Source organism: Octopus sinensis, linkage group LG5 (genome assembly GCF_006345805.1).
Source record: "Octopus sinensis linkage group LG5, ASM634580v1, whole genome shotgun sequence".
Lineage (NCBI taxonomy): Eukaryota > Metazoa > Mollusca > Cephalopoda > Octopoda > Octopodidae > Octopus > Octopus sinensis.
In genome coordinates, this window is record NC_043001.1 from 134,581,961 (window position 1) to 134,595,953 (window position 13,993).

The 13,993-nt window shown below is 39.4% G+C and overlaps 1 protein-coding gene across 3 annotated transcripts in view; it reads left to right on the forward strand.

Annotated features, from left to right (window-relative positions):
* The window catches only part of LOC115211884 (proteasome assembly chaperone 4), a 112,505-nt gene that overhangs the window by 92,165 nt on the left and 6,347 nt on the right, over positions 1 to 13,993 (forward strand). Inside the window, exons 3-4 of one of the 3 annotated variants that reach the window (XM_029780626.2) lie at positions 366 to 504; positions 5,999 to 6,331. In XM_029780626.2, the coding sequence (XP_029636486.1) occupies positions 366 to 484 (119 nt within the window). In that variant the 3' untranslated portion in view covers positions 485 to 504; positions 5,999 to 6,331. Of the gene's footprint in view, positions 1 to 365; positions 505 to 5,375; positions 5,653 to 5,998; positions 6,332 to 13,993 lie in introns of those variants that run through there. The other 2 variants (XM_029780625.2, XM_029780624.2) reach the window with 2 other exon arrangements.

The window sequence follows — 13,993 nt, forward strand, 5'->3', positions numbered from 1 at the left end:
TCATATCTCAGGTTGGAGTTGATGTCTGCAACAAAAATGGTGAAGGGTTGATTCACTTTCTCAAAAAGTAATGTAAGGAATTCATTGCCAGTTAAAACAGCGTTACAGAAAGACTATCTCTTTGAAATATAACTGTTATACTTTATCTCATCTAAGACAATGGTTTCTCTTCTTGTATTTAACTTGAAGAAAGACTGACCCACAATGAAGACAAATTATTTAATTATGGCTTCTGAAATTTTATTAAAGCTAAATACCTTTAGCATCATTAAATGGAGGAATAAAATCGAATATTTTTCTTGTACTCCAGTGAAACTAACCAAATTCATACAACATTGTTACACTTCTGACACTATTATTTGCAGCCAAGAAAACTGGAAAACAAGTGTTTGTTAGCAGTGATTTATCTTCTGATCATAAGATGGTACCTCTTATAGAACAGAGAATATTTGAAGAAATGAAGCTATATCCTGAAAAGTTTTAATTAATTTCGCCTTAATCATGGTATGTAAGCTCTTTACTCTTTTTTACTCTTTTACTTGTTTCAGTCATTTGACTGTGGCCATGCTGGAGCACCGCCTTCAGTCGAGCAACTCGACCCCGGGACTTATTCTTTGTAAGCCTAGTACTTATTCTATCGGTCTCTTTTGCCGAACCGCTAATTGTTTAATTATCCAGTTTTAGTTAAAGATTGCACACCAGATTGTACACTGAGATTCTACAAACTGGTTGCTATCTTTAAACTGAAAGGATATAAACTATTACTACTATTGTTTTCTGTTGTTGTTATTGTTGTTGCTTAGGCCCAGGAGCCCCAACTGGGCATGTCTATGGTCAGAGCCATGACATACTATGTTTTCTCTGATATGATATCCCTGAGTTCATTATTCATTATGCTCTATTTTTTTAAATGGGAATTTGAGGGAGATTTGGCTACAGTTTCTTTCTCGTGATTTTCTATGTATTGATCCTATCTTGATGATGCACAATGTTGTCCAGGTGGACCACCAGTGACCCATACCAAAGTTTTGATAATCCATTCTGAGTTTTATTTCCTATTACATTATTGTATAAATTTATACTTTGTGGCCCATGAAGTTTTCTTCATAAATTCTGTGGACCAGCTGCTGAAAAAAAATATGTATTATTTGACAGTCTCACAGATCTGACACAATTGTAACCTTCCCACATGGAATATCCTTTTTTTATGTTGATTAGGGAAAAAGGAAAGGCATAATTTTTCTCTTGTTTTACATTGAATTTTCCATTAATATGAGTGGAATAGTTGACTTGTTGGAATAATAGCTCTTACAATTGAATGTTTCCCATCTTATTGCTAACCACTGAACTATGAAAGAGAACCACATAGAGCCTGGCTTATCTAGTTTAGTCACACAAAATAAAAACAATATGCCCCAGAACAATAATTCTCATTATAAGGCTTGAACTTATGATCATGTGATCAGTTGTCCAGCTGCTTAACCTATCTCTCAGTCATTGGGCCATTGTACTAGATATGAAGAGTAAAAAAATAAAATCCTAGCATTTCCTTTTGTTTATTGTTTAAAACTGACCAGGAAAAGGGTTTAAAATGTCCACAGTATTATCATGAACCCAATTAGACCTCCCACCTGCTCTCTGTGTGTCAGAGGTGCTGTGCAGGCTTGTCTTAAAACATTGGAATGTTTCACAGGGGATGTGTTGGCAGTATTTATCATGAAACCAATATAGACCACCTGTGTGTGTATGTGTGTGTGTGTGTGTGTGTGTGTGAGCGAGTGAGTGAGTATGAGAGAGAGAGAGAGACAGACAGACAGACACAGAGAGAGAGAGAGAGAGAGAGAGGATGAGCTGTATAGGCTTGTCTTAAACATTGGAATGTTTCACTGAAAATGTCTTAGAAAGTCTCTCACTTTGTGTGATTGACATGTTCCAGTAGTAATCTAGTTAGAAAGACAGGTGTCAACATGATTCATATAAGGTGATCTTGGACAGGTGCTGTGGATGGGGGAGATAATTAGGTCAGGATTAGGAACTTTCTCTTCTATTGCATGTCTGAACTAGAAACATGTACATTCACAAAAACACACACACAGTCATATATATATATATATATATACACACACACACACACACACATACCCACACAGAAATGCACCAACTGCTTACATACTTGCAATAAACACATACACACACATATATACATACATATATATATATATATCATCATCATCACCGTCGTCGTTTTATGTCTGCTTTCCATGCTGGCATGGGTTGGACGGTTTTGACTGAGGGCTGGTGAGCCAGATGGCTGCACCAGACTCCAATCTGATCTGGCAGAGTTTCTACAGCTGGATACCCTTCCTAATGCCAACCACTCCAGTCAAGCGGTACTGGCAACGGCTATGCCCAAATTGTGTTTTTACGTATCACCTGCACAGGAGCCAGTCCAGCAACACTGTCAACATCCTTGCTCAAATGTTGTTTTTCACATACCACCAGCACAAGTGCCAGAAAGGCGATGCTGGTAACGATCACACTTGAATGGTGCTTTTTACGTGCCACCAGCACAGGGGCCAGTCAGCAGCCCTGGCAACAATCACACTCGGATGGTGCTCTTAGTGCTCCACTAGCATGGATGCCAGTCATGCGGTGCTGTCATTGAATTTGATTTCGATTTCACTTGCCTCAACAGGTCTTCACAAGCAGAGTTTAGTGTCCAATGAAAGAAAGGTACGCCTAAATGGGCTGGTTACACCACTGGCATAGGCCATGGGTTATGGTCTCGCTTGGCTTGCTAGGTCTTCTCAAGCACAGCATATTTCCAAAGGTCTCGGTCACTAGTCATTGCCTCAGTGAGGCCTAATGTTCGAAGGTCGTGGCTCACCACCTTATTCCAGGCCTTCCTAGGTCTACCTCTTCCACAGTTTCCCTCAACTGTTAGGGTGTGACACTTTTTCACACAGCTACCCTCATCCATTTGCACCACATGACCATACCAGTGCAGTCGTCTCTCTTACATACCACATCTGATGCTTCTTAGGTCCAACTTTTCTCTCAATGCATTAACACTCTGTCGAGTATGCACATTGATATTACACATCCAGCAGAGTATACTGGCTTTATTCCTTGCAAGCTTATGCATGTCCTCAAAAAACAAAAACCTTGTATACTTACCATCAGATAAAGGAAAAGAAATCTGCATGATTTCTTGTGAAATATATGATAAACTGGCACTGGAACATTTAAGCAATGACAGGCTATATTCTGAAGTGACAGGTATAACTGCAACCAGGATTGAGAACCAAAGTAACACCGCATGGACAGACATCTGTAGACGGAGACAAATACATAATAAATTCAAGAACAACTTCATTACAAAGAACAGGAGATTACCCAGATTTTATCACCTCATAAAAACACACAAGAATAGCAACACAATCCAGATTAGATCCACCATTTCCAGCATAGAAGGACCTCTATATAAAATATCCTTGCTACTTTCTCACATCTTGAAACCCATACTCTCCACCTTTCCTAGACATGTCAAGAACTCTGACAAAATCATCAAAAGACTGCACCAATTGCCCCTAGACCAACTCAGGCAAAACAGATATGCCTTTAGTCTTGACGTTGTTTCAATGTACAGAATGGTACCAGCACTCTCGGTGGTCAACTTATTGACTGACTGCATAATAGCGTCCGACATCCAATGCTTCAGACTTACCACAGCTGATATACATCAACTTTTGTCCTTCATCATGGACAACACCTACTTCTCTTTCCAGGACCTCATATACAAACAGATAACAGGTCTCCCCATGGGATCCAGTCTGTCGGGCCTACTAACCATGAACCAACAGGAATGTCGAGCACTCAACATCAGCCGCTCAAGTGCCTTCTTCACTAGGTACATAGATGACATCCTCATACTCACATCCTCCCGTGAAGATATGCACATACACTACACACAAACATATGTATATACATAAATACATATTTACACACTCTGTCAATCTATCTATCTGTCTCTTTGTTTCTCATATATACCTATTCACATACATACATGTACACACATATGGACTTTCTCTTACTCTCTCTCTCACATGCACACACATACTCTCTCCCCAGCTGACTTTTCCTCTCATTAATTAACAATGATTACAATATTGCTCAGTAGGTTATGAGTTCAAATTGTTGTCACAGAACAAAATATTTAATTTTGGGCACACTCAATAGTTTTACAGGTGCAGGAAAGAGTGTGTGGTTTCAAGTTCAGTCCCATTACATGACACCTTGGGGAAGTGTCTTCTACCATAGCCCCAGGCCAACAAGTGCCTTGTGAGTGTGTGTGTATGTGTGTGTGTGTGTGTATATATATATATATTATATATATATATATATATATATATATATGTGTGTGTGTGATGAAACATACATTTCTGATGAAATTACAGGAGTAGTTGAAAGCGCTAATATGAAGTAATAATATGATATGTAAATAAATATATATTTTTACAACCATCCAGCATTCTGAACATCTTCTTTCTTTCATATATATATATATATATATATATAAATATGCAACAGGATATCAAGTAGTGATGCAGTATGACTGTTTCAAGTGGGTTCATTTAATTGAAGAATGCTATCATTACATCAGAAAAATTATATTAATGTGTCCTACTTTCCTACTTGTTAAAATTCGATTTTGATTTTATTTGCCTTACTTCGAGCTGTGCGGATAATACCAGACTGACTTGGTGCTTCAACTTAAGTACCTAATTCAACTGAATCTCAATTATTTCTTTTATATATATATATGTGTGTATACACACACACACATATATATAATGTGTATACATGCATGTGTGTGTGTATGTGTGCCTTTGTATTTGTCCACACACACACACACACAATGCAATTGACTAGACCCTCCCCAAAATTTCAGGTCTTATGCCTATAGTAGAAAGGATTGCTAAGACAATATTAATTAAGCAGTTATTACCTAATTCTTATTACAGTAACATGCCTTAATTAAAATTGTAATGTTTAATTAACAATTAATTAAAGCTACTAATTTTACTAAATCAAGTAAGGCAGCAAGCTGGTAGAATGGTTAGCGTGTTGGGCAAAATGCTAAGCTGCATTTTGTCCATCTTCATGTTCTGAGTTCAAATTCCACCGTTGTCAACTTTGCCTTTCATCCTTTTGGGATCAGTAAAATAAGTACCAGTTAAACACTGAGGTCAATGTAATTAACTTACTCCCTCTCCTGAAATTGCTGGCCTTGTGCCAAAATTTTAAATCAATATTACTAAATCAAGTGACCTAGCTATAACTGTCTATTTAGTGAACATTTGTTTCTAATTTAGGCACAAGGACAGCAGATGAAGGGAGCAACTTAGTCAATACCATCCCATTGACTCTAGGACTTGACTGATATTTTATCAACCCTGACAGGATGAAAGGAAAAGTTGACCTCAGCAAGATTTAACAGAATAATCTGAATGCTGATGATTGTACCTATTCTGAAGCTGAGAAACGCTTGGTTCTAAAATAAAATTAGTCTCTTGACTTTCTTACAAATGTCTTATAAATTAAAATAAATGTGCCCGTTTAAAGCCTAGCCAGGCTCATGGGTCTGGTTTCCCGGTTTCAATGGTGTATGTGTTCCCCAGCTGAGCAGGACACCAGTCCATCACAGCGTTACATATTTTTGCCAGCTGAGTGAACTGGAGCAATGTGAAATGAAGTGTTTTGCTCAAGAACACAACGTGTCGCCTGGTCCAGGAATCGAAACCACAATCTTACAATCATGATGCTGACACCCTAACCACTAAGCTATGTGCCTCCACATCTTATAAATTACAGAGTAAATATAATTTGAGCTGAAATCTGTTTTAATATAATCTGTTCTAATTGTTCATGGTAATACAAATTTCATGCTTAAATGGCAAGAATTACAATTCTTACAAAATGTTCTTTCATGTTTCAGGGCCATGTGACAACTATCATTATTCAAGAAATCAAAACCAACATAACTTCTTTAGCTTGAAGTTGAAATCTTAACATAGCAATCTTAATTCAATAGTTAAATTGATTTATTCAAGCAGAGTAAAAGTTTTTATCATGCATTATTTATTTCTGACACCTTTTATGTAATTTTTCTTGTTTTATTTGTAATTCCACCGACATAAAAAATAAGAAAACTCTGGAAAAACAACAGAACAATGAAGGCTCATAGTTGGAGTAAAGAACGAAACATCTTTAACCCTTTTGTTACCGTAATTATTTTGAGATGCTCTGTGTTTCTTTCAATTAATTTTAAATTAACAAAGAATTTAGTAAAATAACTTAGTTATCATTAAGCTGGTGTAAGGAACATAAATTGCGACTAAGGTTTGGTGGAAGATTTTAATTCAAAACTTATGAAAACAAGACATTTATGCTACAGAGCCAGAGGCGGTTCCAGCCGGGTTGGTATTGAAAGGGTTAGGCTTGATTTCCTTCTTATTCTGATTATTTGCTACCACAGTTCTTATTTGTCGCTTTACTTGGCAATTAGCCCAAGCAGACATCAAAATAAAATAATTAAAATGTATTATTGAACATAGTAATGTTTTGTTTTGATGCCATAATGTACTGCAAAATAAATGGCAGATTTTAGCTTCACAACTTGTATAAAATAAACTCGGTTTAATTTATACATTTCGTTGAAATCTTAATTTTCTTCTAAATTATAGTATCAAATTCATAAACATGCCAGCGTAGAGTATGGACACTAAATGATGATAATGATGTCAACAAAAGCAGCAACTTTCTTTTGTTGTTATATTTAGAGAATTAAATTTAAAATATTCTGTTGTGTCTGGAGAGAGTCATTCTCTTTTATTGCCTTATAATTTAACACACTCACTGGTAAAATATCCACTCATTTACTTATTTATTTTTCTAAAATTTTCATTGCATCTTGCAACCTTTTTGACAGTTATTGACTCTTGCAAGACACAATAAAAATTTTAGAAAAGTAAATAAGTAAATGAGCGGAAATTTTACCAGTGTGTGTGTTAAATTATAAGCCACTAAAAGAGAATGACTCTCCCCAGACACAACAGAATATGCTTCAACACACAAACTCACATAAAGAATCTTGCAAACTGAATCCAAAAGCAAAATTTAAAATAGTTTTGAAAAAAAATCATATTTCTTTATTCCTTGAGGAAAGAAGAAAATTTTTTTATAATAATCCAATTGCTGTGTATTTTGGGTTTTTTTTTTTTTTGCATCTTTCTTTTCATTCTTCAAAAGGAATATTCAATAATCCTCAACTTCTAAAGATTAACAAGATTAATAAAATTATTCTTTCATGAACCAGCAAGTATTTGAGTCAGCTGAAATATTTGTGTCGTCATTCTGCTGCTTCTGTGTGCATATGCATGTATACACATGCAAATATATAAATGTATGCATGTGCATTGTGTGGTAAGTAGCTTGCTAACCAACCACATGGTTCCGGGTTCAGTCCCACTGCGTGGCATCTTGGGCAAGAGTCTTCTGCTATAGCCCCGGGCCGACCAATGCCTTGTGAGTGGATTTGGTAGACAGAAACTGAAAGAAGCCTGTCGTATATATGTATATATATGTGTGTGTGTTTGTGTTTGTCCCCCTAGCATTGCTTGACAACCAATGCTGGTGTGTTTACGTCCCCGTCACTTAGCGGTTTGGCAAAAGAGACCAATAGAATAAGTACTGGGCTTACAAAGAATAAGTCCCGGGGTCGATTTGCTCGACTAAAGGCAGTGCTCCAGCATGGCCGCAGTCAAATGACTGAAACAAGTAAAAGAGTAAAAGAGTATACATATATATTTATATATAATCCCTGTGACTTGTATTTCACGTATCACAAACTATGAAGTGATTGTTCAACTATTTCTGAATCCATTTATTTTATGCAATAGATGCAGTTTATAAAATTACCACTAAATGTAGCATTTACAACTATTATAACAGCAAAAGCAATGAAGTCACTTCATCTTCATTAATATTCTATTGGGTAAGTCACCATAACTAGTAATTAACTATTGAGCAATATGTAATATCACTCTTTATTCATTCATTAATATTACAGTTATTGCTATCAGATTTTTTACTACAGAAGATATTGTAGGGAAAGTTAATTTATACAGATATGATGAGTAGAATTTGTTATAAATCATAGAGATCTCTGTTAGTAGAAATGTAAGGTAAAAACCATTTAAGCTATTCTAGATTGCCACAGGAAATAACTGACATTTAGCCTCTGCTGTCACAAAACTCTTCTCTCTTCAATAATTGTGTTTTGCTGTAACAGTTACAGGCAAGATCTGTACTGTACAGCTCTGTATGATATATATATATATATAACGGGACCGTAGCCAGTACCGCATTGACTGGCTTCCGTGCTGTGGGCACGTAACAAACACCATCCGATCGTAGCCATTCGCCAGCCTCGTCTGGCACCTGTGTCGGTGGCACATAAGAAAACACCGAAAACACCATCCGAGCGTGGCCGTCTGCCAGCCTCGTCTGGCACCTGTGTCGGTGGCACATAAAAAACACCATCCGAGCGTGACCGTCTGCCAGCCTCGTCTGGCACCTGTGTCGGTAGCGCATAAAATCACCCACTACACTCTCGGAGTGGTTGGCATTAGGAAGGGCATCCAGCTGTAGAAACAACTGCCAGATCTGACTGGCCTGGTGCAGCCTTCAGGCTTGCCAGACCCCAGTTGAACCGTCCAACCCATGCTAGCATGGAAAGCGGACGTTAAACGATGATGATGATGATGATGATGATATATATATATATATATGGATCTGTAAGACCACCATAGTATGAAGACCTGTTAGATATAGACCAGATCTATATGACATAGACCTATTATTATAAACCACTTACTATAGACACTTGTTACTTATAGACCAGATCTATATGATGTAGACCTATCAGGTATTATAGACCACTGTTCTACATAGACCTCTTAAATATAGAGTGGATCTATATAATGTAGACTTATTAGGTAGTGTAGACCACTGTACAACATAGACCTTTTATTTATAGATCAGATCTATTTGATGTAGACCTATTAAGTATTATAGATCACTGTATTACATAGACCTGTTAGAGATAGGCTGGATCTATATAATGTAGACCTCTTAGGTATTCATCATCATCATCGTTTAACGTCCGTTCTCCATGCTAGCATGGGTTGGACGGTTCGACCGGGGATCTGGGAAGCCAGAAGGCTGCACCAGGCTCCAGTCTTATCTGGCAATGTTTCTACAGCTGGATGCCCTTCCTAACGCCAACCACTCCGTGAGTGTAGTGGGTGCTTTTTACGTGCCACCTGCACAGGTGCCAGGCGAGGCTGGCAACGGCCACGGTCGGATTGGTGTATTTTATGTGCCACCTGCACGGAAGCCAGTCGAGGCGGCACCATTATACTGTAGGGATGAGATGAACCAAAAGGGGCCTGACCAGAACAGGAAGGAGGAGAGAAGAAGTGAGGGCAGCAAGATCAGGGTCATCTTTTTTCAGCTTGGGGCACTCACTGTGAACAGATGTCAGTAAAGCGAGCTAGCAGGATTGGTAGTTGCAGCTCGCTTACATTAGGTGCGACAGGTAGGGTGCGAGTTTTGCACTTAGTACAGCTGGACAGCTGACAAGAAGAAGGTGGGTGAACTGTATCTTATTTCCTCACATTACAGTTCCCTCGGACAACAAGCTATTTCGGCATTCGTGTGTAAATATATTTCCTCATTGTTGTTGTTCCCTTCCACAGGGTAAGCAGCATAGCAATAGGGGTTGTACTGGAAATCAGAGGCATCAAAGTGGAGGACACAGCTTGGCTTTGAAAAGCAGACAATTACAACCACATCAACATGGCTGAGTTGGACACAGTGCTAAAGGGGGTGAATTTGGCCCTGAAATGAAGACTGCACTCCATCGAAATCCGAACCGATTTGGCCATCATGCTTGGCTGGGTAGGATCAGTGATCACCATTGAAAAGAGGATTTGAACCAAAGGGGCTGCAAACGTTAGTAAAGTGCTGCCGAATTGGGTTTGAAGCTAAGCAATGTCTTTGTGCCTTCAGAAAGGAACAAGGCAGACATTCTAACCAGGGTGAAAAAGGCCTGGTTGGTGGAACCAGAAGATTCAAAGCAGGGGATAGCCAGTGTGTCGGTTAAGTGACTTGGAACTAAGAAGATTGCATGCCATGCATCATATGGATGTGGGTAGAACCCTGTATCTTGCCAGGAGGGTTGACACCAACGTTACTAGACAGAGCATCCAAAACATAGTCTGGAACTGTGATAGGTGTCAATCCATTGACCCTGCTTCAGGTGTGTATGATCAGAGAAAGATCTTGGTAGAACACAGCTGGAAACTATTGGTGGTGGATGTGACACACTACTAGCAGGGGACATATCTCTCGATGGTCAACTGTGCGTCGGATCAGACGGCCATTTGGAGGGAATTGAAAATAGGCCCTGCAGACAAGATTGCATGTAGCGTGAACAAGATATTCCTGGAGTGGCCCGTGGACCAATTGCTGATGGACAATGGTACTGTATTTCGTTTGGAGAAACTGAAGGAAATGCTTGATAAGTGGAACATGTGCTGCTTCTTCAGAGTGGCTCACAGGCCAAGTTGAAATGGGAGTGTGGAAAGACACCATCGAATGATTAAGGCCATGGCAGAGAGGTGGGGGGGTGCATCTCACCACTGGAAGCAGTATTTTGGTACAAAATGTACCCCTCCCACCAATCAGGACAGGCCACACAGAGTAATATTCAGATATGAATGGCGACATCCAAGTAAACCATCAGAATGCCCTGCAGAAGAGAGAGGGTTATCTTCATGGAGGTGGGAGATGAAGTCTGGGTCAAGCCCCCAAAGGCATGCTGCACATCTCTGTGGAACAGGGGAACAGTGATGGCTGTTAATTCCAAAAATAATGTTTCTGTTGATGGAGTGCCACATCACGACTTGGATGTTCACAGAATTGTTGCTTCATTGGACAATAAAGGTGGAGGAGAGGAAGAGAATGAGGCTCCCTCTCTACAGAGATCACAGCATGTGAGGCATCCACCCCAGGTGGATGACAGATTTTGACATACAGTAAAGTGAGGAGGTGATCTTTGAGATCAGGGGTGCATGTGGGGATGAAATGAACTGGAAGGAAAGGCCTGTGACAGCAATGGTCAAGGGGCCTGACTGAAGGAGGAGAGAGGATGTGAGGGAAGCAAGATGAGGGTTGCCCTCTTTTGGCTTGGGGCAAAGCGAGCCTGAGGGATTGGTAGTAGCAGCTGCTTACATTAGATGCAATGGGTAGGGTGTGAGTTTTAGACTCAGTACAGCTGGACAGCCAACAATGAGAAGGCAGGTGAACCGTATCTTATTTCCCTACATTACAGTTCCTTTGTACAACATATACAACATAGACCTGTTACTTATAGACCAGATCTCTACCACACAGACCTGTTTTATGCATTAATCATGATATTGATCCACTTGAGTTCTGTGTAAGAAATAAACTGAAGAGAGATGAGAAAGATAACACATTGCTGTACAATCTGATTAGTTAAATAAATGATCCATACCAACAACATTTATTCCATGGTTTCCAATATCTCAGTAACTCCCTCTGATTCTTCATTCCTTTAACTCTTTAGCATTCAGATTACCCAGTCAAATGTATTATACATTTATTCACATTGTTTTGAATTAATTATGCTTTATCTCTTAGCCTCTTCAAAATTTCAATGATGCAATTGTTAATTTTTAGGAACTTGTAGAGTAGTTACGAGAGGCTGGGTGTAGCCGGTTTGAAGATAAAAGAGTTAGAATATTTGGGTCAGACATGTCCGGTTTAAAAGATAATGGGTTTATCATTTTACTCATTCTTCATATTTCACTATACAGCAACAGATTTGTTTTTTTCCTGTTTTGATAGGGATGGAGTCCATTGGAAGGGGAGATTGTTCTGATCACATCGAGGGTCAACCAATTCTCCTATTCTACTTCTATACCTTGTACTTTGGTGGAGGGAACTTACCAAAGATCTATCAATCGATATTTCAGACAGATTAATCAATCTGCAATAATATTCTACTTTGTTCTGACACCTTTTTTTGAATAATAATTCAATAGTTCTCAAAATGACAAATATCATCCCCTATTTTTAATATTAGTGACATTACCTCTGCTGGTAATAAAGGGCCTCTCGCTTAGAGTGGGAGGTAGACTGTATGATGCATGTATGCAAACAGCCATGCTACACAGCAGTGAAACATGGGCTGTGACTGCTGAGGACATGCGTAAGCTAGCAAGAAATGAAGCTAGTATGCTCCGCTGGATGTGTAATATCAGTGTGCATACACAACAGAGTGTAAGCACCTTGAGAGAAAATTTGGACCTAAGAAGCATCAGATGTGGTATGCAAGAGAGGCGACCACGCTGGTATGGAAGAGGAAGACCTGGGATGAGGTGGTGAAGCACGACCTTTGAACATTGGGACTCATGGAGGCAATGACAAGCAACTGAGACCTTTGGAGATATGCTGAGCTTGAGAAAACCCGACAAGCTAAGTGAGGCCGTAACGGTGGCCTATGCCAGTGTAGCATAACTGGCCCATTTAAGAGTACCCTTGAATCATTGGGCAATAAACTTTGCTTGTGAAGACCTGTTGAGTCAAGTGAAATCATTGTTGTGACCGACAGCCAGTACTGCCGGACTGGTCCAGTACCGGTGGCACATAAAAAGCACCATTTGAGCAGGGTCAATGTCAGTACTGTCTGACTGGTCTGGTGCCAGTGGCAGATAAAAAGCACCAGCACCATTCGAGCATGGTCGTTGCCAGTGGCATGTAAAAAGCACCCACTACACTCTTGGAGTGATTGGTGTTAGGAAGGGCATCCAGCTGTAGAAACCTTGCCAGATCAGATTGGAGCCTGGTACAGCTTTCTGACTTGCCAGTCCTCAGTCAAACTGTCCAACCCATGCCAGCATGGAATGTAAATGATGATTATTTCTCCCCCTCTATAAATGAGTAGACAAAATAAAGTTTGTGTTCATATAATTCTTCTTTCTTTTTCATGATATTGGACAAGTTTAAAAATTTGAAAGCTTAATTTTTATTGGATATGGGAGTCTGTTGCCACATGTGCATCCATGCATATACATGCAACAGACATACATACAAACATTCACATACTTTCAGCCTTCAATCACCTGTCTAGCGATGGTTACATTTCATCCTCTCAGTATAGAACAGTGAACACAATCCCACTCCTATATCTGATTATCTCTGAATAACATAACCCCCACCTCTCTCACTGCCTAGCTTCTAAGCATAATTTACTTGTTACCTCCTTCCTTTCACCCCTGTCAAGTTTGACTGTCACCTGCAGTTAATCTTAACTTCCACACCCTACCACTTAATTTCTTTACATTTCTGGGCACTTACTCAGTTAAAATTGGCAATTGGCTTGTTCCTCACTATCAATCATCACACAACACTCCTCTACAACAGTCCCTAACAATCTTTCTGATATGCAACCCCTATAACATTAATATAATATACAGAGGCAAAGAAAGGCTTCCCATTTTGTTCAATATGTGGTTAATGATAGCAAACCTTGCTTTGTATGTCTGTAACCTCATCTCTCTTCTCTCTCTCTCTCTCTCTCTCTCTTCTCTCTCTCTCTCTCTCTCTCTCCTCTCTCTCATCTCTCTCTCTTCTCTCTCTCTCTCTCTCTCTCTCTCTCCTCTCTCTCTCTCTCTCTCCTGTATGGCTTAGTGTACTGTAGTGTACTGTACCTTTGTATGGCTAGGTTGTTGTGAACTGTACCCCCGTATGGCTTGGGGAACTGTGGTGAACTGTATCTTTCTATGCCCTGGTTGTTGTGAATTGTACCCCTGTGTGGCTTGGTGGACTGTGGTGATCTATA